Below are 27,518 nucleotides of genomic sequence, written 5' to 3'. Positions count from 1 at the left end.
GCAGCCCTTACACAGATTTATAGCATAAGAATCTTTCTTCGTGTAATTATCCTGTACTTCGCTATCACTAATACTGCATTGCCTTTCTAGTGAAACTGCAGCCTCTTTTTTCCTTTTTTACTGTGAGTCTGAGCATAAGCGCTGCTGCGCATGACTGCTATTGATTCCAATTTTGAGTGAATCCAGCATGGCCTCATTACGGTTAATGAGTGAATTATATATATATAGGACCTCTGCATGCAAGTGGTGATGTTTCCATCCCTGATAAATGTTGTACATCATTATAAAAGTTATTTTTCATGAGTCAACATTGAGCCCTGGAAAGAGAAGCGATACTGACACACATATCAATCACGTGCATTTCCCATGCCATTGATTGAGGACTCTGCCGAAACGGTCACTGAAGTCAGCAGGTTTTTTGTTTTTTTTTTAGAGTAAAAAAAAAGAAGCACGATAAGCAACCTGAAGCGAGGTGAACATACATCTACATATTCATTCTCTAGGCATAGGCTATCCATACCATTACAAATAATCTTTGGTTGGCTACCTCCTTCTCTTTAAATATATAATAAATTTTGTCCTGTGTATATATTTATATATATATATTGTGTCTGTGCATGGTGTTCACAGTGCAAATTTATAAAAAATGTTGAAGCCACAAAATATGGATGAGGTGGCCATCGCTGGTGCTTCTAATGCACTCGTCCTCCTATTGTCAAGATTTGCAGAAATGAAGCGAAAGTGTGAATTAAAAGTCGTGCACATCCACGCCAACAATGATGCAGTAAGCTTTAAGCCACAATAAAATTTTAAAGGGACTGCAGCGTGTCTACCAAAATGACATTTCCAAATTCTCTAAGTTTTCCAGGTTTTCCTTGAGTGCCTTCGCACAATTCCATGAGTGACACAGAATTTGTTTTATGTCAAGACAAGCCGACGCCCATGACACCCAATGCATTCACTCTCAAGTAAGCACGTTAACAAGTAAAAAAATTAATTAATCTAGTTTGAATAGAAGGAGTAGTGTTTCTTTTATTCAAAAAGAAACAGGAGGGAAGGGTAAGTAAAATGCACAGCGAATAAAATATCTTTCGAAAAAATGGTAAAGCCCATTGCAAATCAAGTCAAACATTTTCAAATACGAATAAAAATAGACGCATACAGAAGCAAATATTTTCGAATATGAGCTATCTATATCAAGTGATAGCAAGCTCATTGGTATGAGGCCCTAACTTTGTCACAAGTAAGCAGCTGGAAAGTCAACCTCAATTGTCCTGACGTACTTTAAGCCCACGCACAACGCCTCATTGTTGTGCTTCACTGCTTTAAAGAGTTTGTTTTGGTTTGGATGAGGGACACCTGCATCTATTTGTCAGCCAACCCTTCACTTTTTGAGCTCAAGCTCCTTCAAAGAAGCGGCGGCACACTTCTTTCCCCGTTCATTCCTCACTGCGTCGGTCCTTTATGTTGTCGTCCTCCTTCTGCCGCACATTCACCCCACAGACCATTTGAAGCATCCTCTTGGTCAGTTGTACAGTCAATGTCCGATATTTCAGACTCCCTAGGGGCCGTGAAAGCGTCCAAAAAATCAGGCAGTCCAAAAAAATGAATGCATGTCTTTTAGTGCCCTTTAGGGCTCAAATCACCATAGGCACGTTCGAAAAAGCTCTGAGGACCTGCCAGTACACTTATTAGGCATATCGGTGCTCGCGCTGTGACAGTAGAGGGCGGGTGCACGTGTGTATAATTAAGGAATACATACTGTTTCCCGTGACCCGAACGTGACCCCTTTCCCACACCTAAACTTCACCGCACTACTTAACGTATGCTTCACCGCGTAACGCTCCTGTATCGAGGCGAAGCTGACTTTCGAAAACCGGCATTTAGCAACGTCCCGTGTTTTCCGAGCTTCAAAGCCAATCGCGAAGATTACAAAGGCGGAGTCGAGCCATTGCTCACAGCGGCGAATTCTTTCAATGAAAAAACACGGCACCGAACGGCAAGAAGCTTAATAGCGAACACCGAAGTGGTTTGCCCTAGCGTTGCCGCGGTGGTGGCTACGGCTTCCAGCGGATCTGCGTGTGAGAGCGCCGATTCGAGGCGGCGAGATAACCAAAACGGTGGCGGTGGTGGCTTTGACTAATGTCGTTTGGAACCTGCGGTCACTGAAAAAAAGTCAGGAAAATCGGACGGTGAAAGGTTTTTGCGTCCGAAATTTCAGGCGTTCTTAAACATTGACTCTATGAGGCATGTGGTAATGCCGCGAAGCCGTCCGAATTATCGGGCTTGTCCCAAAAATCAGGCGTCCGGAAAATCGGTCGTTGACTGTACATTGGCAACTCCTCCAGCCGATGACACAGCGTCAAAGACGATTCGTTACCATTCCTCTGTTACTTGAGCCAGCATTAGCACGACCTTCGTGCCTTTTCAACAAAATTACAGGTAATTTTCCCTGACAGAAGCATAAGTTCCGTGAGTATTTCCAGACTATTCAAAATTCCTGAGAATTCCTGGTTTTCCCGGTTGGTAGACACCCTGGATTGACAACCAATTTTCATGGCACCCATTTTTTTTTTTTTTTTTTTAATGCAATAGAGAGCTTAGTGGTCAGGGTGTGTAATCGTGAAGTGCTAATGAGAAAAACGCCGTGGAACATTTTTTATTAGAATTTTTTTATCTGCAGTGAGGATGTAGTCATTTACTGGAAGCATGCTGAAAATGGTGATAGGTGAGCGCTATAGCGATTATACACCGGCATTACTGGGAGGCAGACGACAAGTGTGGCTGTAGCTGTGACAAAGTATGATTTTGTTTATCAAGTCGACGCTCCTGCAATTCATGTTTTCTGAATTGTTAAAGTATACCTGCAATAATAGCTATGTGTTTTCATGGTTTCCTGTCCAAATGCTCAGGTATTTAAGTCAAAACGAAACCAACTGGATCGAAAACAAAACGAAGCCTGCACATATGATTTGGAGTTCAGCGTGTTGCTGTAGCCACATGTGTGTTTATGATTTCCGAAGCATAGAATAATGTGCAAGTGTCCAATAATATACCAACTGCAATGTTAAGCAATAATTATGCTGTACTTTTAACAGTAGACTTCCGTTCAGTTATCTCATAGAATACATCTGAAGTACCAAGATTTCAGGGCCAGGCCTCGCCAGTTACTGGTTTTTGAGACTTTCTTTGCCAATTTAAAACTATAATTCCTACTTAAATCGTGAACAGCTTGGTCATTTCATTTCCATCGTCGTCTCACAACATATTCTGACCAGTTGTCCCTTTAAGTGAAAAGGTAGAGGCAACTCAAAAGAAATCTACAATGATGTGGGCAACACAAGTAATGATGCTTGGGGACGTGGTAGGCTTCGGCATTGCCGGGGGGGGGGGGGGGGGAGAGAAAGTTTGGAGGGGGCTTGGGCTTTAGCTCCGGAGCCACCCCCGTAGTTGGCACCTATGAGAGGGACGAACCATACTGAAATATATACCCCTTGTTACAAACACAATATTTATCACAAATTTAACCCTCATCCATAATTAATTCTACAGCTCAAATAAATACCTACACAGCTAAATTCCTTTATGCTTTCTTTGCCTTCATTACCTCTTGGCTTCATATAAATGCCGGTGTGTTTTGCTAGGTTGGAAGCTAGATTCACTATTCTATTAGCAGCTGCAGATTGCCTCCTCCAGGTTTTTTTTTTTTGATACCAAAGTTAAAAAGTGTTGCATGCGAGATTGTGCTTGAGGAAGAATGGACAAAGTTTATGAGTGCATTAATGTGCATACTAGCAACCGTTTAAAAATCATGCACGGCTAATGTGTTGACAGCACACAAACTTCCACAGAGAAACCTGTATTTTCCCAGATAAATGAAGTGGCCAGAGCACATGCTGATTAAGTGTTAATGCATGGCTGGCATACTGTTTCTTAAACCAAGCAAATGTGATCTATTTGGGGTTTAACATTTAGCCTATACAGTAGAACCCACTTATAACAATATTCGAGTGCCACGAAAATTCCATTGCTATAACCGATAATTGTTACAACCGGGTTGCACGAAAAAAAATCAAAATGGGGGATGGCGTAGCTGTTCCAAGAAAACTATAATGACGGGGAGGTCAGTTCTCCTCCCCACCACCTCCTCCATCCAGCTTCTAATTGTGTTGACTTGCTTAACAGTTTAACTCTGCTTCCTGCTCTCTCCAATCGCATGTTGTTAACAAGCCATGGCTGTCAGCGTTCAAGAATGGCACTGCTACAACAAATGCAAAGAAGGGTCACGGGCGGCAAGTGACATACGAGCTCCGCCGAGACATCACTTTGGTGGCCCCAAAAGGCACCTTTTAAAAAATGCGGGAAGCTTGCCGTGGCAGCATCTCAGCTTGAGAAATCCAGAAGAAACACTGGAGGAAGATCACCACAAGCATCTCACCATGTACTTCCCACTGATTTGCATGAGAAAACCCCATGTCCATCAGCCTTGCTGGCTTTACGCGAAGCTTGCCGACAGCCTTTTCTACAAGGCATCCAGGTGCTCCACGTAGTGAAGCAGAAGCTCCCTCGCGAAAACAAGCCCATGAGAGACTGAATCATCTAGAGGACTTCCCCCGGTGACAATATTGAGACAGGCTAGCCTGCCCTACCACGTCAGCACCGCCGCCGTCGCCACCACTGTCGGTATCCGATGCAAGCACGTTTGCGACAATTGCCTCACGAGTTAGAAGCACCTCGTTTCCAAATCTATACCAGTGCGCTTTCTTTTCACTGGCAACTTCGTGCATTGCCGATGATCAGCAGGCAGATCAGCCATCTTCCGTTTCGGCGGCAAGCCAAACGAGGCTGAGAAACAACATGGCTAGGAACGTCTTCGACTCAACGAACAAACACAAGCGCGAGTGACTTAATCCATTGGCAGAATGGCAGTGAATGAGGGCCACAGAATAAAGAACCAACTGTGAGGGCCAAGCGAGCAATCTGGGAGCAGCGCCGGCATAGCTGTCAGCGCAGTTGGCGCAGTCCATTCGTGTTTCGGAGGGTGGTGCGGTGCAGAGCTATGGGCGCAGCCCATTTGTGTTCAGAGGGGTGTAAGGGCGACAGGAGAGACGTGCGCAAGGCTGGCATGCATCTCTCATGGAGAGAAGCACGCGGTGGCAGTTGGGGTGGCAGGCAATTGTGTAGTGGCTCGCATTTCACTTTTTTTTTTTTCCTTTTCAAGGATTTCGCATTCCGTGTCCTTTCGGCACGGCCACCCAGCAGCCAGACTTCATCGCTATAACTGATAATGCGGCATGGGACATTGTAGCAAGCAGGTTATTTCCCAATAGAAAACATACAGAAGTTGACAGTGCAGCAGCTTTTCATTGTTACAAGCGATATATTGTTAAAACCGATATCGTTATAAGTGGATTCAACTGTAGATTGCTAATACAGAACTCAGTGCTGCATAAAAGGCAGAGAGAGGTCAAAACAGCATAAGGAAAATCCCCTCTCCTCACATGGTCCCTAAATGACCACTCCAAATGTAGTTCAAAAAACAGGCAGTATTGGTAGACAAAGCATAGTGTCACAACAGATATGACACATGGAATTACTTTTGAAGGCAAAGTTAAACTGTCACAGTAATGCTCATAATAATATTAAGCCCTTTTCAGCGCAGTCACATCTCAACATCAATGAACCAGCTATTGCTTTCAAGAACTAGTGACCTGACAGAAACCATGTGATGGTGGGACCTCCCCATTCAAGCCACCCCTGAGGCATCTTTCCAAGAAATGGTGATAATGATACAAATTACACTGCTTCGTTTTGATTACATGCCAGCACTAGTTTCAAAGTGCATAGAAGTATTCTTCGTAATTATAAACAAGTCCATTGCAACGTCTCTGGTGCGTAGGCGCATGGACAGAAAAAGCAATGTCCCGCTCTTTCTGATGAAGCCAGTAATTGGTGGCTACAATAACCTGCCACCCAGGCAGTTTTTTTTTCTTTACACTAAGAAACTTGGTGCGAGAGGAAAAAAACCACACAACTCCTGGTGGCTGTTAGCAACACACGGGTAGTGGTAAACAACTGTAGGCACCCATCGCTGTGACAATGTGATGTGGAGGTAGTCTAAAGCATGTTTTATGGAAATAATTTTTCTTTTGTATTTTTCTGCTACGTTTACATATTCTTCTACTTGTTAGGAATACATAAAGTTATTATTGAATTTCATATTCAGAGCCAATTTTCTTGTTTACCATTTCCTTCTCTTTTTTGTTCTTTTTCCCAGAACAAAATTTTTCATTTCTGGTCTTGAAACACAGGAACATTAAAATCAGGGGTGTGAGAATACTGAATAGTAGATTTCTAAACCAAGCGAATCAAGAAAAGAAAGGCCGTATATAGAATGGAATATCAGAAAATTTAACACAAGCTTTTATGCTTACAAATATTGCGTAAAAAACACGGTGCTGCACATGCTCAGGAGGCTACTCACATTACATAACAAGAATCTTGCTAGCTATCGTTAACTTAGGTACCTAGGAATTGAGATGTATAGTATGATCTACTTTTATTATAAGGGAACACCAAATTAGTATGCCAGCATTGATAACAACTCGGTTCATATACGAAGGTCTAGAAAATAATTTTTATCAATATAATGTCTGTCAGATAGAATCAAGTGCTTTTTTGCATATGAAGGTGAAGAGATAGCGAGGTTGTCCTAAATACAAATGGGTTCTCAGTTTATTAGTGGGCCATACTATGTGTGTGATGGAACTCTTCTAGCATTACCTAAAAAGTTTTCCATTGCAGTTTTTTGTTCCTGAAAACGAGAGGGCTTTTCTATCATTATGGCAGGTGGTTTCTGTGGGCTGTCCCCAGCGTGTTAAGGCTAATCTGTACGACAGACAAATGCGAGGATCCACATCACATCACTTAGCAGTGCTTCGCACTGCTGGTACAATATTCTCATTTTGGGAGGCCTATGGCATGTTCATGCGATGTCACCCCCCCCCCCCATCCTCCCTTTTTTGTTGTTGTTGTGTTGTACCGCGTATATCTCCCGTCTGCGTAAATGCATAGGAAACCGGGGGTCAGAGCGTTAGTCTCATAATATTTTTGAGCCCACCACATAAATCCAAAGGTATGCTTTCGATGGGTTGTTCAAAGCTACGAGAGGAGACCAACCATCACGCACGAGCAGCCACCATACGGTGTTTCACAAAAATGGCGGTCGTGAGCAACAGTCATCCTGTTGTGTGTAACAAATGACGCAAGTGCCAGCATGCCACCTTTATGAATTTTCAGTGCACTGCAGGCCATTGCAGGCACCAGACATTTGGGCAGCCTCGCACCGCCATGCCTAGAGAACCACAGAGACCAGTGACAGCATGCATTATTCGGTGGCAAGAGGGCTCATCACAGCATCCTGTGGCAGCTGCAGTATCTACGCTGCACAGCCGCATGGCCCTTGAGATTGCACGTGTGCGTCGTTGCTAACTCAGAGATCTTGCCGAGGAACCGTGCGCTAGGTCACGCGTCACTTTTGGCGAGCAGTAATGGCAGTGTTTACTTTTTCAGTTTCAGTATCAAAGATTGCTATTTTGAAAGTTTTTCATGACACTTCTGCTTGTGTTTCAAACTTCAAAATGTGCACGGAGGCTCCTCTATGTCTAGATTATCCAGCAGTTTAAAATTTCATGGTAGTTGGCCTTTAACTGCTTAGTGTGGCCATCTGAGCATTGTCGGCTACAGCGCTCGGCGGCGAGGCCGAAAGAAAATCCTAGCTGCCCAAGCAGCTAGCATTCGCAAGCCCAGCTGCCGTGCTGGGCTTGCGCACAGATGGATAATCCGCTTGTCTTCCTCGTGCAGTTCATTGCCAGCCTGTTGGTGATACCGGTGGGAAACCAACAACCGTGTCAGCACTTCCGAGCGACCTATGTGCTTCTGCGCCAGAATGACATTTCTTCGGCGCCTCCAATACTGCAATCTTCGGATTGGTTCTGTGACGTACCATCGTCAACTGCTAGCGGCAGCAACAGCGCAGTCGTGTGTCCCCTTTCACTGTGTCCTTGTCAATTGTGCGTGCTAAATATTTTACTATGGACAGCCTTCCAGTCGTGCGTAGTGGCACTGCGGGCCACCTGGACTATAAAAGCTGTCGACGAGATATCACAACCCAAACGGCACGGCAGCTGGGCTTGCGCACAGATGAGTAATCCACTCGTCTTCCTCATGCAGGTAAGAAAGCGTATAGGAAAATGCTTTCGTTCTAGCGAGCGTTGTCTTGTTATGCTGCTGTGCCCTGCGGTACTTCTCGATACAGTGTCTGACGTAGTGTACGTAACAAAGTTGCTATTGCTTGCCGGCGATGTTGAAACTAACCCCAGAGCCCATATGGCAGCACTTTCATAACAGCTACAACAGATTGCTCAGGACATAAAAGTAATAAAAGAAGAACGGTTAACAGCAATTGACAACAAATTAGAGCGCTTAACTTTTCTTGAAGACAAGCTTTCCTCGTGTACGGAACAGGTCACTAATTTACAGCAGGTGGTGTCATCCTTGGAACTAAGGCTAGACGACCTTGAGAATCACTCCAAAAGATCGAACCTCATAGTCTATGGTATGTCAGAAGAAGATGAAAAATAACGAGTCGCTGGAGCGCTCTGTGAATAAAAAGGTTGTCAAAGACTCCTTGAAATTGGACGAAGTCGCGATCGAACGCATCCACAGATTAGGTAGACCGAAAGATGATGATGTGTGGTGTTTTATGGCGCAAGGGCCAGGTTTGACCAAAGAGCGCCATGACATGTGGTAATGTTGACAATGTATTCTGGATGACATGCACAATGAACTCATCATAGTAGCTGTGATATGGCTGTAAAAGGGCCTAAAAAAACTGACGCTATAAGTGGAGTGGAATATGTAAGTGCTAAAATCATGACGGTGACTACGATGTGATGTGGGCTATGGCAATGGGCTTTCGTTAAACGATGATGCAATAAAACATAACACTGACACCAGAGTTTCGGAGAGCCCTTGAATGCAGGGCGGTTAGTCGTGTGCTTAAAAGTTACCTGGCCAGATGATTTTCAGGGTGTCCATTTCGGCTAAAAACTCTATGACTGTTTGCAGATTAAAAAGTGGTTCATCGCTAAGAAAAAATGCAGGGTGAAGGGGTAAATTCTCGCGATATGCGGCAGGGAGATACTTTTTCCTCGCTGTTTCTATTGCAGGGCACTGAATAAGAAGAACATGGAGGACTGTGAGATTATTGCCGCGCTTAACACAAGTTGGAGGATCGCCGCCGGTCAAGAGATGAGAGTGGGTGCCGTACGTGTGGCCTATCCTTAATCGGCAAAGAAGTACTTCCTTGTACCTTGCTATTTTCCCATTTATCCAGTTCCCCAGTTTTGGTTTTATTATGTGAAGCTTATTCATTGCTTGTTTATCCCATTCGCCTTGCCAATGATTCCTCAATTTACTGCGTAGAAAAAGCTTTAGGTCTGTGGCAGGGATGGGGATATTTGAATCTGCATCGCTAAAAGTTACTGACCCAGCGCTTTCGTCAGTAGCTTCGTTGCCTTTTATACCTTTGTGACCAGGTACCCAGCATATGATAATCACTTGATTGCACATATAGAGGAAGCACAACAGACTGAACAGCTCACTAAAAACTGAGTTCTTATATTTTCTTGGACTAAGTAGGGCTCGGACTACACTTAGTGAATCTGTAAATACAATAGCCCTAGCAAGTTTTGTGAGCCTTATGTTTTGAACTGCCGACAGTATAGCGTAGGCTTCAGCTGTAGATATACTTGTGTGTGGATTTAGTGCTCCGGACACTGAAAATGAAGGTCCCAGAGCTGCGTAGGAAACTCCTTTAGAGGACTTGGAAGCGTCTGTATAATATTCTGTACAGGAGTACTTCTCCTGAAGTTCACGAAAATGGAATTGTATATGTGCTTCTTGTGCCCTCTTGGATATTTCTACGAAAGAGACGTCGCATTCAATGGTCTGCCATTCCCATGGTGGGAGCAGGCGAGTGGGTGCCATTAGGACATTCTCTGGGACTAAGACACCTGTTTCTTCTGCCAGTGTTATCAAACGAAGGTTCAACGGAGCTCTAATAGTTGGGCGGTTACGAAATAACCTGGCTGTAGACATTTCACGAATAGATGAGTGACATGGATGTTGCACGTCTGATTTAACCTTGAGAGCATAGGAAAAAGTTAAATATGTCCTTTGGAGATGTAATGCCCATTCATTACACTCCACATACAGGCTTTCTACGGGACTTGTCCTAAAAGCGCCTGTAGCCAGGCGTATACCCAAGTGGTGAATGGGATCTAGCATCTTTAAAGCACTAGGCGCAGCAGAGCTGTATACTATTGCTCCATAGTCGAGGCGGGACTGTATAAGGCTTTTGTAGAGGCTCAAAAGGCATCTCCTGTCACTTCCCCAAGATGTACGGGACAGGAGCTTTAGTAAATTCATTGTCTTCAGACATCTCGCTCTCAGATATTTAAGGTGAGGGACAAATGTTAGTTTAGAGTCTAAGATGATTCCTAAAAATTTATGTTCGTGGCTGACAGATAGCGGCTGTCCATTAAGATGGACAACAGGGTCAGGTAATATACCTCTCTTTTTAGAGAATAGAACGCACGTGCTTTTTTGCGGGTTTAACTTAAATCCATTCTCGTCAGCCCACTTAGATATTTTGTTTAGGCCAAGCTGTACATGTCGCTCACAGATAGAAATATTGCATGATTTAAATCCTACCTGTACGTCATCCACATACACTGAATAAAACATTGTTCGTGGTATGACCCTATGGAGGGAATTCATTTTTACGATGAATAGCGTGCAGCTCAGCACACCACCTTGTGGCACACCTGTTTCCTGCGTAAACTGACGAGACAGCACTTGGCCAACCCTCACACGGAACGTACGGTTGGAGAGGTAGCTTTGAATCAGGTTCAACAGATTGCCTCTGACGCCCATACCAGCCAGATCACGAAGAATTCCAAAACGCCAGGCTGTGTCGTATGCCTTTTCCATGTCTAAAAATACCGCTAATAAAAACTGCTTGTGCACGAAGGCATCTCGGATATTCGCCTCCATGCGGACAAGGTGATCTGTTGTACATCTACCCTCCCTAAAACCACACTGCAAGGGGTCTAGTATTTTGTTGCTCTCAAGATAATGAATTAGGCGTCTGTTTACCATTTTCTCAAAGAGTTTGCATAGGCAGCTAGTGAGGGCTATAGGCCTGTAGCTGCAGACCGAAGTTGGATCCTTGCCCTCTTTGAGAATAGGAATTACGACTGCTTGCTTCCAGGCAGATGGAATGCAACTGGCAGAGAATATGGAATTAAAGAGTAATAGCAGTGTTTTGTGTGTTTCGGCGTGTAGGTGTTCAATCATCTCATAAACTATTTGATCGCCTCCAGGAGCTGATTTATTGCAACAGTTCAGTGCAGCCTGAAATTCCACCATGTTAAATGGCCGGTTGTAAGGTTCGTTTTTATTTCCTTTCCGGTTCAGAGGCTGTCGTTCCGCTTGTCGCTGATATCTTAGAAATGTATCTGAGTAATGGGATGAACTCGAGATGTACTGGAAATGTGCCCCTAGCGAATCAGCTTGGTCCTCAATAGTGTCTCCTTGTGTGTTTACTAAAGGTAGAGGGTGAGTTTCGCGGCCTTTTATTTTGTTGACCCTATTCCAGGCTTTCTGTTCGTCTGTATATGAGTTGATGCTACTGATGTATTTTTGCCAACTTTCCCGCTTGGCCCGGCGGCGTGTTCTTCTGCCTAGTGACTTTACTTTCTTGAAGTTTATCAGATTCTCGGCAGTTGGAGATTCGCGAAGGAGACTCCATGCCTTATTTTGATTTTTACGAGCTTCTTTGCTCTCCGCATTCCACCAGGGAACACGTCGTTTGAAGGGCGATCTATTTGATTCAGAGATACATAGTGACGCTGCATCAACAATAAATGCTGTCAGATATGCCACTGCGTCATCAATAGAAAGTGTAGAGATGTCTTCCCAAGTCATGCGGGTGAGTTCTTTATAGCGTTTCCAGTCGGCTGACTCGACTTTCCAGTGGGGGACGCATGAAGAGCATTCATCACGTTTTGTTGATTTTATGACAATGGGAAAATGGTCGCTGCCATATGGATTTTTGAGCACGTTCCACTCAAGATACGGTACGAGTGTACCAGATGCAATACTTAAATCGATCGACGAAAATGTTTTGTTTGCCACGCTATAGAATGTAGGCTCTTTATTATTTAGTAAGCAGGCACCTGTAGTGAAGAGGAAGCTTTCTACTAAGTGTCCCCTGGCATCACGACAGCCTCCCCAAAGAGTGTTGTGTGCATTGAAATCTCCGACGACAATATAAGGTTTGGGCAGTTCGTTAAAAAAGCTTTGGAATTCTGTTTTTGAAAGATGGCAGTTCGGGGGGGATGTATAGTGAGGAAATTGTTACTAGTTTATTAAAGAGTATCGCACGGACGGCAACTGCCTCTAGGGGTGTTTTAAGCTGTAATTGCCGGCAAGCAACACCCTTCTCTACAATTATTGCCACACCGCCAGACGAGGCAAGGGTGTCGTTGCGGTCTTTTCGGTATATGGCATACTACCGGAGAAAGTTCATGTGTGAAGGATTGAGATGTGTTTCTTGGACACACAGCACCTTTGTATTATACTTATTTAAGAGTTCCTTAATGTCGTCTAGGTTGTGGAGTAAACCCCTGACATTCCATTGTATTATCTGTGTATCCATATCCATAATGTATGTGTTTTGTGCTGTGTGTCTAAGAATAATAGATTAGATTATCTCACGAGACCTTTCCAGGCCCCGTGAAACGAGATCTCTCTATCTTGCTGGCGCGCTCGAGGGAGCTGCGCCGCTCCTTGGGCGTCTGAGACGCCAGGTTTGTGCTCATATCCATCACCTCTTCTGAGGCGGTGGATACTGCCCGCGGAGCGGGCACCTTCGCGGGAGTGGTGGGCTGATCTGCACCGGCAGTGGCCCTGGGTTCAACAGGCCCGGAGGTCTGCTGGCCCTCATTTGCGGGAGACGGAACAGCGTTGGCTGTTCCAGTCAGGGGGGCGGATGGCGTGACCGCCGTCACTCTCCGAGTGACTTGGGCGGTCGCCGAACGATGTGGCGCTGCCCCCCGGCGTGCCACATCGGTGTAAGAAGGACTGGTCTGATTGTTGGAATGGAAACGCTTGCGTGCCTCTGGGAAAGTCAGGTTTAGTTTCACCTTGAGTTCTATTATTTGTTTTTCTTTTTTCCACGAAGGGCAGGATCGCGAGTAAGCAGGGTGGTCTCCTTCACAGTTGGCACAGTGGGTTGCTGAACTGCAAACGTCAGAAGAGTGTTCGATGGAGCTACACTTAGCACAAGTAGCACGCCCTCTGCAGGTTTGGGACCCGTGCCCAAAACATTGACACTTAAAACATTGACGCGGGTTTGGAATGTATGGCCTGACACGTAGCTTGCAGTAACCGGTCTCGATTGATTCAGGAAGAATGCTGGTTCCAAAAGTTATGATAATGTGCCTAGTTGGTATTTCTTTGTCATCTCGTCTTATTTTAATCCTTTGCACCTTGACAACGTTCTGTTCTTGCCATCCTTCTAGTAATTCCCTTTCACTAAGTTCCAGAAGGTCATCTTCCGAGATGACCCCGCGCACCGTATTCATCGTCCTATGTGGGCCTACTGAGACGGGAATGTCCCCAAACGCTACAAGTTTTGAGAGTCTGTCGTACTGTGGCTTGTCGCGGACTTCGAGAAGAAGATCACCGCTTCCCATCTTTGTTACTTTATACCCTGGGCCTATTGCTTCAGTCAGGGATTTCGCTACAAGAAAAGGTGATATCATTCGGACTGTCTTAGTTTCGTGTTGGCTGTGAACGACGTGGTATTTCGGAAAGGACTCTTTTGGTTGCATAAAAAAGCTGAAAGGTTCATCGGTGCGCCCCCTCTTCAGGGAGCGATCAGGCAATAGGGGAAAAGCTTCAGCCATAAAAAATTGGAAAATTCGGCAGCGATGGTGGCCACCCACCACCGAGCCCAACAAGGGGACGCTACAAGGTCGGGAAAATACCTGCAGATGCCAGCCATGCATCGCCGCTATAACCTAATATACGATACCCAAGGTTGGATAACTACACCAGGTTAACCCTCGCCACCTGGAAGTCTGGAAGTAATAAGAAGCGAAGAGAAGACAGGAAAGATTGAAAGTGAGAGAGAAAGACGAAGATTGAAGAGAAGGACAGGAAAAGGTGACTACCGATTTCCTCCAGGTGGGTCAGCCTGGAGGTGCCGTCTATGTGAAGCCGAGGCCGAAGAGGTGTGTTGCCTCCGCCGGGGGGCCTTAAAGGTCCAAACACCCAGCATCGGCTCAACCTCCAGGATCCCCCTTTCCCCAGACACGGCTAAGCCGCGCACGGCTACACGCGGGAGGGTCCAACCCTCGTGTGCTCGGGTACGCGGTGTCGCGGTAGACCGAAAGAAAAGAAAACAAGGCCAATAATAAATACTGAAGCTTCTAGATTTCAGGGACAAAGCAAAAATTTTGTGAAATTGTCACAAACTAAAGGGGACTGCGTTTACCATCAGTGAAGAGTTTTCACCCCGCGTTCACGACATTAGAAAAAACTTATGGAAATACGGCAAACCAAAAAAAATTCCGGCGATAATGTCTCTCTGGTTTATGACAAACTAAAGATAAATGAGGAGCTATATTTTTGGGACGATGTAAAAAAAGATGTGTGCCCTGTCGCACGTGCTTCAAACCAAACAAAAAACCAGAACATGGAAGCACGAACCCTACGCCCGCGCCGCCAGAAACATCCCAAATAACTTTCATGAACATAAATGCCCGTAGCATTGTCAACAAGCTCGGTCACCTTGAATCATTACTAGCGGGTTTCGAGCTGGACTTCCTAGCCATTACGGAAACCTGGCTAACAAAAGACATTAGCAACTTCGAAATAATTCCCCCAAACTACGCTATAGTTTGTAAGGACCGACCAACACGTGGCGGAGGCATGGTTTTGTTAATAAAAGATAAAGTCTTTTTCGTTACAACGCCTGAAGTTGAGGGGGTGGAAGCAATTTTTTGCAAAATCTGTTTTTCTAGTAGCGCTATCATTTTTGGATGCGTTTATCTCAGCCCTTGTTCTGATTCAGACATATTTCTATCATTGTGTACTTACATGCAACGTCATGTTAAGGGCACCAGACTAATACTGCTAGGGGACTTCAATCTTCCCGACATCGACTGGAGTACACTGCAACATCATTCACCTTGCGTGGAAGTTGTTTTCGACATAATGCTTTCTTTCAACCTCACGCAGATCGTAACAGAACCTACCGGCGTACAAGGAACTAGCTTTAACATTTTAGATTTAGCGTTCCTGAGCAATCATTTCCTTTATCATGACGTGAACGTAGAAATACTAGAAGGCCTGTCTGACCACAAACTAATAATGTGTTCTGTCCCATTTCATTACCACAACACCCTCTTCCCGATTAGCAATAACATAACCTGACTACAGCCGAGCTCATGACACTAACATACTTGACACATTATGTGAAAAGCTATCATTGTTCCGTCAACTCTCAGATGACACTAATACCGATATGGAAATCTACATTGCATAGATTTAAAAATATTCTATTGCAATGCATTTCTAACTTTGTTCCAACCAAGACTCAAATAACGCGAAAAAATAATCCATGGATTACTCGAACTGTAATTCATGCCAAACGGAAGGTCCGACGACTGAAAAAAACGTAACGACGCCACCCATCAGAAGGAACAGACGAAAAATTAACATTAGCCATTAACAAATTAAAATCTAAAATCAAAATAGCTAAAACATTTTATTTTTCAAATACACTAACAAATTTCCTAAAAGATTCTCCCCAAAAGTTCTGGCTTTACTTAAATCCTGAAGTACCTAATGAAAGTCATCCGTCCTGGGAGGAAAACCGAAATACTGCAACCACACTGAATGATTACTTTTGTTCCATTTTCACTACAGACAATGGAAATGCACCTCGCAATAGCCCCTGCACCGGCAAGCAACTAGGGTCCCTTACTGTGACCGAAGCTGGAATCTTAAACCTACTACTAAATTTAGACACTAAAAAAGGACCCGGGCATGATAATATTTCTAACACATTCCTGCGCAGATATGCCGAGTGGATTGCGAAGTTTTCAGTAATACTCTTTAACAAATCCCTGTCATCCTGCACCCTTCCTAAAGAATGGAAAACAGCTAAAATAACATCAATACATAAATCAGTAAGCAAATCAGATCCCTCAAACTTCAGACCAATCTCACTAACCAGCACAATATGCAAGCTACTTGAGCACATCATCTTAAAGCACATAACCTATCTAGAAGATAACAAAATTCTAACACCTTTCCAGCATGGCTTTCGAAAGGGACTTTCTACCGTTACTCAACTAATTGAACTCGTGCATGACATAACCACCTCTATTCATCACCAGAAACAAATTGACCTCATTTTCTTATACTTTTCGAAAGCCTTCGACTGTGTGTCACACCCAAAACTTATTAGGAAGCTCGAACTAACTTTAGGAACTGGCCCTATTTTAGACTGGATTAATGATTACCTCACTAACCGTACTCAGTTTGTCGAAATTAATGAGAAATCTGTAACAGCTGATGTTACATCAGGTGTACCACAAGGAAGCGTCTTGGTCCCAGTGTTATTCCTAATTTTTATAAACGACCTTCCTGCTAGTATTTTTAACATTAGACTTTTTGCTGATGACTGCGTACTATATCAGGAAATTAACTCTGTCATCGACCATATAGCTTTAACTAACGCCATAGCAGCAGTAACCAAGTGGTGCGAAGATTGGCAGATGACTATTAACGTTAACAAATCTGTTCTATTATCTGCAACTAGGAAGAAACATAGATCACCCTTTCAGTACACACTAAACAGCATTCCTCTTGCTTCGGCCTGTGAATACAAATACTTAGGGATATTACTAACCTCTGAACTCAGATGGTATGCTCACGTTAACAAAGTCCCGGAAACCGCACTAAAACAGTTACTTTTCATTAATAGACGCCTCAGGCTAGCACCATCTGATATAAAGCATATAAAACATTTGTCAGACTGGTACTAGAGTATGCAAATGTCGTTTGGTTTCCTTTCACTAACAAGCTGATTAAAAAACTTGAAGGTGTTCAGAGAAAGGCGCTCAGATATATTTTTAGCAAACATAGCTAGGCTAGCAGATTCACGGACAGAACTACTCAAACAAGCCGGGATGATAACCCTTCAAAACAGAGCAAAACTAGAGCGCCTTAAAACCATTTACCAACTCATAAACAATCAATTAAATCTGGATCCCCCACGATACATAACAAACTCTCAAACGAGGAAAACACGTCATAACCCCCCCACACACTAAACGAGTATGCATTCCGTACTGACACTTTCAGGTATTCATTATTTCCGCAGGCTATACGCGACTGGAACGCTTTGAACGTGAAATCTGTTAATAGTTCATCACTAACTGCCTTTATCACGCTTGTTGAAAACAATTTACTTACATCTCAATAATTATTGTTTATTGTCATTATCACTTTGTTTACTACCTTTGTTTTGCATTTTGTGGCACAATTATCTGTCCAACCCAAATCTTGCAGCATGAGCCTCATTGTATATTTCTTACTCCTGCTGATGTATAAGTTTATTCTATGTAATAATGTGCATTTTGTTTTTTCATTCTCACGTTTGTATGTCAGTGTACTTTTTTTAATGCCCTTTCTGTTATGATCTCTGACGGGATTGACAGTATTACATAAATGAATAAATAAATAAATAAATAAATAAGTAAGTAAATGTAATGAGAAAGCACACTTATGTGGGCACTAGTCCGAAAAAAAAAAGGACTTGGCTTTGGCTGTTGTTTGTTGGACTTGCCAGCGTGCAGCTGAGAGTGCCCACTTTCAAAAATGGGGGGTCAAATGACATACTTTGGGGCAGCAGTACTGCTGCTGCTGCTGCTGATGATGATTTATGGCATCCCCTTTGAAACGGGGCGGCGACAAATAGTCACGTAGCCTGCTTGAGTTTCTCACGTATGCTATACATACTTTTCGTTCTAGCAGTTGTATATATACATCTCTTTAATCTTTTCTTCATCATCAATACTTCTCCACCCACCTTGTACCACTACCTATGCCTGTAACGGATCCGGTCGTATCAATCTCTTCCCTGCGTTTTTTTTCCCAACACTACTCAAAAGTCTGAACATCTCTTGCTTATCTCGACTGCTGACCGGTAGATGCTTACATCCACTTTAAATCCAAGCACTTCTGGAAGGTGTATGCTATGTACGGATCTCACTGGGTGAATCCCTTCGCATTCCATTAGGATGTGCCGAGTGGTCTCCAGATTTTTGCTGCAGCATACGTATGCCTCATCTGTGCTGACCAAGTCCAAGAGGCACTACTACCTAAATGCACTACAGCTCACCTTCAATATGAGACATCTTTTTCAGTGATTCTTGCTCTAAGATCTTCTGTGTGTATTGAATCTTAGCCACCTGAGCCACTTTCTCAGCATCTGCAACAAAAGAAGGCAATCAGTCTCTGCTGTGTGATAAAAATAGCAAGTGACCCAGCACATAAAGATTTGAAAATGCAGCAAGCAAAACAATGGGGACAAGTGAGCAGCTCATCTAGCATTTTGGCCCTTCTGACATCTGACCACACTTAAACTGAACAGGCACATCACGATTCTGTACCAGTTAACAAGATATGCCCAGTTATAAAAAAGCATACTGGTGCTTTTAGGAAGCAGACTAAACTCATACTCGGACTAACTGTTTGCTGAAAATTTGCCCGTTAATTAGCAATAGAAATGAAGAAGGTGCTTAATGGCATGTTTTGGTGAAGCCTGACAGCTGTATATGTGGTTTTCCTCACGAAAACTTCTGGAGAAGAAAGCGTTACCCAAGGAAACTCCGAAGCATACACAAAAAAACAAAAATTATGGGGTTTTATGCGCCAAAACCACAATTTGTTTATGAGGCATGCCGTAGTGGAGGGACTTGGGAATAATTTTGACTACCAATGATTCTTTAACATGCACCTAAATCAACATACACAGGTGTTTTCGCATTTTACCTCCATCAAAATGTGGCCACTGCGGCCGAGCCGTGGCTATCATAGCCACTAAATAACCATGGCGAATTGAAGCTTACATGTATCAGCTAAATTAAAAACAAGTCACAAATGTGATTTTTTTTTTTAAATGTTAGTTCGAACTGTTTTTCTGTTTGCCACCACAAAAAATTAACAGACAATTCAGTTTTTTTCACCATAGTCACTGGGCTACCGTGGCAGCTCTCATTGAGATCTGCTGGCTTCAAGGGACTGCAACTAACAGAAAAATCAAGCCCCTTATTTGCCCTTAGTCTCTCCTCGCTCATTGCTGTTTACCAGTCACGATGTTCTCTACACTGCTTACAGCAGTTTATATTATTAAAAGTCCAAAGAGGCTTTTTAACTTGTGAAAGAGGATTTTATTGTAAGACATTGAAGCTTGAAGAAGGTCTGATTCCATGCAGCTTTGCATTACACCTAGAGTGCAGACTTTAACCAGAAGCATCCACTCATATCAACTGCAAATATTTTGCTCACCGCCTGACTGGGCCAACTCAGTGCAACTCTTTCTTTTTTCTCTTTTGTTTAAGAAAATACAAATTTCAATACGTTGGGTTAATCTCTGATAAACCTTCTTGGTTCGTGATTGTTTCATTTGTCAAATTCAGTGATGCTACTGGCCAATCCATTATGGAGCAACTTTTGGAGCAGGTTTATGAACGCGATTGCAAGCTATATAATATGGTGCTTTTACAAAGAGCAATGCATGTGAAAGCAATAAGTGGTCACTGGTTCAGAAATTCAAACACTAAAAATTACACCCCTCCCCTGTTATCGCAGTCCTTATTGTAGACTGTGATGAAGCGGTGGTGTCCTAAGATGTGCTTAAAGAAGCATGGAAGTACTTGGACGTGCTATGTGCAGAATTCGAATGCGCCTCGAAAACCTTCAGCGTGACCTTGCTCCTATAAATGTATCCTTTAAAATTGAGCACTCTTTTGAAAAATGGTACTGCCAGCCGTATGAAATATTCACTTATTTTTCCTTGTGCTGATTCAATGACAACAATTTACTTGAAATACTGTGATGGTCGACGCTGCCGGAATGGTTCGTTTTCGCTCGCCACACTGCTCGATGTGCATTGCGCACTGTCGTGAAGTGCAGATACTATATGGGCATGACCTTTGGCTGTGCCCATATAACACTGTCAGGTTGGGCTGTGATTGGCGAATTCAGTTTGGAGCTTTATGCCTACACACGAGCTTTCGCCATTGCATCCAGTAAGCGCAAAAACAAACTTCGCGAAAGCGTTCGGGATAGTTGCCGGCATGTCAACCATGGACCCAATCTCGGCTTCCAGCCACCAATTTAGCCCGTGATCTCACGCCCAATCAATGAAACGGTTTACAAATCCGAACATATTGGAGGCCATCTTGCCATGACAACCTGCCTGCCACCGTGTCAGGTGGCAGCATGGCTACAGCATGGCTTAAACAGCAGCGCTGTGTCAGTATCCAGCGGCAAAAGTTCCTGTTTGGTGCCGAGTCGACCAAAATCTTGGTAGTGGCCATACGCCATTCTTATGTCGTGAAATGCCACGACAATAAAGTGGGGGATAAGCAACAAATTGAATAGTGGTAAAGCTGTTCACAGCCACCATGTCTGTGCCCATGTACACGTTATGTTAAAAAAATCGAGCCAGACCCCACACAGCATCCAAAACTTTGATCACCGTTTTTTACATTCGTCATACAGGAGCACGGGATATGGCTCGGTGCCAGCACGTTTGCTCGCTAGCACCAGAAAATCGAAGTTGTTCCGTTGCCTAAGCAACCTGTGTGTGTCGAGGTGGAAGGTAGTGAATACAGACAGCAACCCGTGGAAGAAGTATCAGTACAATCCCTTGACTCGACCCACCGCGGAGCTAATGCAGCTGCTGGTCCATACTATGCCACTTTAGATGGCACAGTAAAGCACTGCTTGAGGGTATGGTTTAATTTTTTGAAAGGTAAGCCACCCTTTCGGCCCAGAGTGGGCACAGATTTTTTATGTTTTGCTGAAATGCAGCAGGATGTGGCAGAGTTTGCCTCTTGGCGCAGTTCAGCACAATTGGCACAGCAGTAGCATCACTGCAAATTTCAGGTGCTGATTTCAGCACTGATTTCAGACTCATTTCAGACCTGATTCAGCACTGATTTCAGACCAGACTGATTTCAGTCGAACGTTCACCTTCGGACACAATTTAGAATTATAATGCTAAAGTGCAGGATCACAGGATGAACAGGCATTGTGGACAACGCAGCACTGACTTCCAATTTTATATAATTAAAAACAGTGCATTTATACAGACACATGCATGCACAAAGCCACATTACTCTTTATTGTCAACAGTGAATTGTAATGCACAATTAAACATAAACATGTGGCTAATTACACCCATGCCTAAGAAAATGCCATTTATCAGACAAAGCTTTCAAAGGGGCAGTGGAACAAGTATTACCTGGGCATGCAATCTTTCCAGCCTCAATAATTTTTCACATATTATGATTGTGTATGCTAAGAACGGTGCATATTTAAAACCATTTAACCCTTTGAGGGTCGATTTTTTTCACCATATACGACCGCCCAGGGTCGATCTTTTTTATTGCAGATTCCTATTCTTCTTTGGGACTTATTTCGAAAAACATTTACCGTAATTTTTGTGTAGGGTGACCGTAAAGTGAGAAAAAAATATTTTGAGTTGGTATATATGCAGTACTATTCATTCATGAATAACAACAATAAAAAGGAAATAAACCTATAAGAATTAAAAATTTGATGCATTGTTATACACATAGCTCAAGGCTTTGAAAATGCACACACGAGAATATTTCGCAAGACTCAAATGTTCCTGCTCTTACGCTAATATGTACATACAAAGCGCAATAAAATTGTGTAGGTGCGCGCACTCAAGGAAACTGCGTGGTTGTGTGCCCATCAAAAAAGGAAAACGTGTGACAAACTTCCGCTAATCTTCATCTTATCGGCAACCAGAGGCAATTAGTTTTCGCAAGGGTCAAAAAAAAAAAAGACACAGAAACGCATGCACGGCGGCATCCTTCCTATGCGCACCCCTGTGAGCACTAAATGAGCGAGAAACAAGCGGTCGGCCTTTGAGCGATTAGTAACCAGACAGCCATCAGTTTTGCAAGCGCAAGAAGCCGAAACCGCCAGCGGAACAAAACCCAAACCGCCGCACGCCCTCGCGCCAATACGCGAGCGGTAGTATATAGACGCGCGGGAGCAAACTATCTCTAAAACAAACCATGCAATTAAAATCAAGAGAGGGAGGCACACAAAAAAAATTCCCTGTATTCCCACATTGTGGGAGCACATGACAGAAAAGAAAAAGTTAGGAAATTGGCTTTCTTTTTAAATTTACAGACGGCGCCGTAAATAAATGGCATCGATCACTTTTGGACTTGTTCGCGGCGCCGTATATTTACGTTCGTATACGCTGTATATTTAAGGGTTAAGGGTCACAGTCATATGTACATGTACGATGGCAATGAAACATTTGAAAAAGCGCGCCTTTTCAGAACAAAGCGCTGCCTAGCGTCACTCTGGGCATGCTGCAACCTGCCATGACTTCTAGAAGAAAATAGAATTGTGCTTCTACCCTTCTGCTTCCGCCAAAAATGATTTTTCGCTTCGCTCTATGGTGGCTACCACCATGGTAGCCTCGTTTGGAAGTATTCACGCTTCGCCTAGTTTACTGCTGCATGCACTTTATAATCAGCATTCTAGCGTATGTCGGTTTAACCCTTTGAGGGCCAATGACGTAAATATACGGCGCCGCGAGAAAGTCCAAAAATGGTCAATGCCGCATATTTACGGCGCCGTCTGTACGTTTAAAAAGCGCCCCAATTTCCTAACTTTTTCTTTTCTGTCATGTGCTGCCACTATGTGGGAATACAGGGAATTTTTTTTGCGTGCCTCCCTCTCCGAGGTTTCGTTGCATGGTTTGTTTTAGGGCTAGTTTTCTCCAGCGCGCGTATATACTACCGCTTGCACGCGGACGGGCGGCGATTCGGGTTTTGTTTTCGCGGGCGGTTTCAGCTTTTTGCACTTGCAAAACTAATGGCTATCTCATTACTAATCGCTCAATGGGCACCCGCCTCTTTCTCGCTCGTTTAGTGCTCACAGGGGTGAGCATAGGAAGGATGCCGCCATGCACGCGCTTCCGTTGCTTTTTCTTTTTTTTTGGGGGGGGGGACCCTCGCGAAAACTAATTGCCTCTGGTTGGCGATAAGATAAAGATTAGCAGAAGTTTGTCACACGTTTTCCTTTTTAGAGCGCAGCTCTTTGGCGTCCGTTCCTGGGTTTCGCGTTGTCGTTGGCGTTGTCGTCGGCCTCGTAACCAGCTCCACCCCCCTTTCATCCCCCCAGCGCTAGCAGCGACCGACTGATACCGCTGGATGCCGCTGACGCCGCTAGAGAGTCAAGATAACGTGACTGCATAGAACACCGTCGCCGCCATGCAGAAAGAGGAGGAAAGGGTCCCCCCCCCCCCCCCTGTTCTTGTGTGGCGGATAGGGTGCTCTTCAGTTGCCGACGCGCCGGTTATTTCACGTAGGCCCCGGCACGTCGACGAATACGTGACCACCTTCCCACGGCTAGACCTGGTTCTTAGCGCTGCGGAAGCGAGGGTATCATATTGTTTGTGTCGGCATCGGCGGCGTTGTCCCTGAAACCAACTCCGCAGCTGGGGTTGACTCACTATCGGCGTCAGCGGCATCAGTCAGTCGCTGCTATCTCTTCCCTCCTCCCTTTATCGTGTTGTCCGCTTGCTGCGCGCGCTTCTGCCCCCATCGTTTGCCGCTGGGTGTACACGCCGCCCCCCTCCCCCCTCTTCCTGCGAGTCTCCGGTTGTCAAAGCGCCGGCTCGAACTTAATTCCTTTCTTCGCTCCTCCTCCAATGCAACCCCTGTGCGGTGGCAATCAGAGAACATCCCGTTCCTCTCGCTCGTAACGCGTCCCACGGCTGTGACAACCTCGCGAGGCACTTGTATAGATCTCGTCTTTGAGAATCAAGCATTGGTGTACCAAGTCGAACATATATCAGTCTATTTCTCCGACCACAAAGCTTCCTTCATGACTGTCAAGAACTGTTAGTGGAGTCTTTGTTAAAGGAATATGTGTGAAAAATAAAAAAAAAATTCTGTGATAGCGCATACATGTGTTGCTCGATTTCTTTGCCTCAATCTATCGAAAAGGTGAAACAGCTTATTTGCTGCGCTCAAATTTCGCATTAGGAAGTAACGTAATCGTCGGTAATTTTTGATGGGCACACAACCACACAGTTTCCTTGAGTGCACGCACCTACACAATTTTATTACGCTATGTATGTACAGGCGCCGACAAAAGTGGTGTACTCCACGCAGATTGCTACTGCAGCAGCGTCGCTCGGCATTTTGGCGAGCTGAAGCATGAAACACTGACACAAGTCAAGCGACATGCTTGCAGATAATAAAGGGCACCCATTGGCTGTCTCGATCCCAGATGCTGCCTGTAGATGGTGTTGCGATGCAGTTTGCCGTTGCTCCGGCTCCCGCTGCGTGGAGTATACCACTTTTGTCGGCGCCTGTACATATTAGTGTAAGAGCACGAACATTTGAGTCTTGGGAAATATTATCGTGTGTGCATTTTCAAAGCCTTGAACTATGTGTATAACAATGCATCAAATTTTTATTCCTTATAAGTTTATTTTCTCTTTTATTGTTGTTATTCATGAATTGAGAGTACATATATACCAACGCAAAATATTTTTTCTCACTTTACAGTCACCCTAGAAAAATTGCAGTAAATTTTTTTCGAAATAAGTCCCTAAGAAGAATTGAAATCTGCAATAAAAAAAATCTACCCTGGGCGGTCGCATATGGCGAAAAAAAATCGACCCTTAAAGGGTTAACAGGCATCTGGAAACATCATTTCTATCTCGTTTCTTATCCATGAAAATGGTACCACGAGAAGCTTATCTGCATGGCTCTCCCATAGGCATGCGATTACTTTGTTCACAGGTGGGCACACACAAGCCAGCGAAACTGCTGTGCTTGCATCCTTCTTTTTACGAGATGTATGAGAACTGATGGAATATCGATTGGCAATCTAACAATTGATTACAGGAAGCTTCTTACTCGCTTTGTTTTTCTGACAAGTACACATCAAATTGTTTGCAAGCGCTCATATGACATGCCTCGCTTTCGCTAATGGCCGCATATCCTGGGGCGGTAGCTCCAACAATCCAGTTCACTTTTCCATTCTTCTGGTTTTTTGTCCTTGGTTCAGATATGGCTCAAAGGCCACCACACCGGCATATTTGGTGCGATTGAACCCTCAGCATGACATAATAAAAATGAAAAATGGAATGGAATGTTTCAGAACATGGGCCTTAGCTGTGTCACAAATATTTAAAACATAAAATTAAGTATAGTGTGAATTTTATTACATTTCTAATAAAGTAATTATGCAAGTTTATTATTAGTATTATTTAACATGAAAACACACATGCACACGCAGAGAGGAAAATAGGGATGGAGCAGTCTGGCAACTGCTACTGAGAGGGGCACAAAGCCTGGCTACTCATTAGGAAGGAGACAGAAAAGGACGTTGAAGAAGGGAAGAAGAAGAATAAAACAGCAAGATGACAGGCCACAAAGATGAAAGGCAAGGCATGTAGTGAGCAAGTATGAACAGAACATATATACAGGAACAGAAAAAAAAAACATGCAGTTTGCACTAATTACACAAAGACGTAAAAATACAAAAAAGTAGTTAGCAAAAGAAAAATTTGTTCCTCATCTCTCACAAATGAAAAGCCAAGCCAGTTTCTTGTAGAAAATAAGCAGAGTGCCATGAGCCTAGTCGTGTCGATAGGCACAGTCACTCGGATACATCCAGAGAGAGAGAGAGAGAGTTATGTATTTACAGAAAGGCAGAGAGGTCGGCCTGAGCTATAACTTGCTCTAGCCTGCTGCTCTACACTGGGGAAAAGGGACGGGGAGGAAAAGAGCTGATGAATGATGATGACGGTATGAGGAAGAGATGCGTCACATCCATGTATTCAACAATAAACCAGGTACCATATTTACTTGCATAATGATCGCACTTTTTTGACAAAACAATTGACGCAAATTCAGGGGTGCAATCGTTATGCGAGTTAAATTTCCCGCAAAAAAAAACAAAAAAAAAACGGCCAGGCTTAGCTTGGTTAAGCCAAGAATGCATTGCATATTGTGTTGAGGCCCAGCTTTTCCTCCGGCTGTCGTGACGTCACGTCACGTGGTTGCGCTAAAGGTCAATGGTGGCTGCCCGGCCGCGCCCAAGGGCTGAACTGAGTGATTGCAATATGCAACGCATAAAAATATTTTTTTTTCAACCCGCATTGGCTGCGGGATGACAACAGGACAACAAATAGGCGGCTGCCGCTGTATGTAGTGCGGGACACCAAAACAAGAATGGCGGCCGGCGGAGCGAGCCGAACATGCCGAGCGCGATTTTTTTGCTTCTCGTGAGTACACTACGTGCATTGAAACAGTTTCTTCCGTATCAGTAATGAATAATATCGGCAAGTTTGCAGCAATACCGTCAGCCATGTCCACTTTGAGGGGACAGAAACAGATGGGCGCGCTTAGCTGCCAGTGACATAGAAACACATGGCCGGCATGCTGCGGAAACTGCGGCATCTGTCTTCACTACTATCCTAATACGGCACGTTTCCGCTAAGGGTGGGTGAATATCTTGGCTGTGTTACAAGCGTCGGCGTATGAATAGGGTACACTTCTAACGTATCAGTGTAAACGTGGCTGCTGTCGTTGCCACTCGCGGTTTGTTGCGTGCCCACGAGTGCAGACGAGAAGAATCGAAAGCCGCCTTTTTTGTTGTTGTCAACCACAACCATTATACAGCCGACACATAATAAAGGCAAGTTTGGTTGCAGCTTTTCTTTTTGGCACGGAAGTGCGGAAAGTGATGAAAGGAATGAAATGGTGCATCTGCTTAAGAACGTTTGGTGCGTGCAGACCGCTTGGTTTGTCTTGAAGAGTCGTTCGCGTAGCATTCGACACATGGTAAGGGCGACCATTATTAGCTAGACTTGGCACACGACATATCGCTGCGACAAGTTTGCGGTGCGACCATTACACGAAAAAAAAAAATCGAATTTTGATGAGAAAATTCAGGGGTGCGATCATTACGCGAGTGCGATCATTATGCGAGTAAATATGGTACAAAACAGCATACATTAAAGGGCCCCTCACGAGGTCTGGCCATTTCGAGCTGACAAGCTCGGAGCATATAATGCA

General features: G+C 44.1%; 1 protein-coding gene across 2 annotated transcripts in view; it reads right to left on the bottom strand.

Annotated features, from left to right (window-relative positions):
- LOC126547043 (erlin-1-like) overlaps positions 1-27,518 on the bottom strand; it is a 68,267-nt gene that overhangs the window by 22,564 nt on the left and 18,185 nt on the right. For both annotated transcript variants that reach the window (XM_050194875.3, XM_055062900.2), the window contains one exon: positions 18,545-18,634. In XM_050194875.3, the coding sequence (XP_050050832.1) occupies positions 18,545-18,634 (90 nt within the window). The remainder of the gene's footprint in view (positions 1-18,544; positions 18,635-27,518) is intronic.

Source organism: Dermacentor andersoni, chromosome 1 (genome assembly GCF_023375885.2).
Source record: "Dermacentor andersoni chromosome 1, qqDerAnde1_hic_scaffold, whole genome shotgun sequence".
NCBI classification, from domain to species: Eukaryota; Metazoa; Arthropoda; class Arachnida; order Ixodida; family Ixodidae; genus Dermacentor; species Dermacentor andersoni.
The sequence above is the reverse complement of the archived record's forward strand: the minus strand, read 5'-3'. Positions and strand labels throughout refer to the sequence as shown.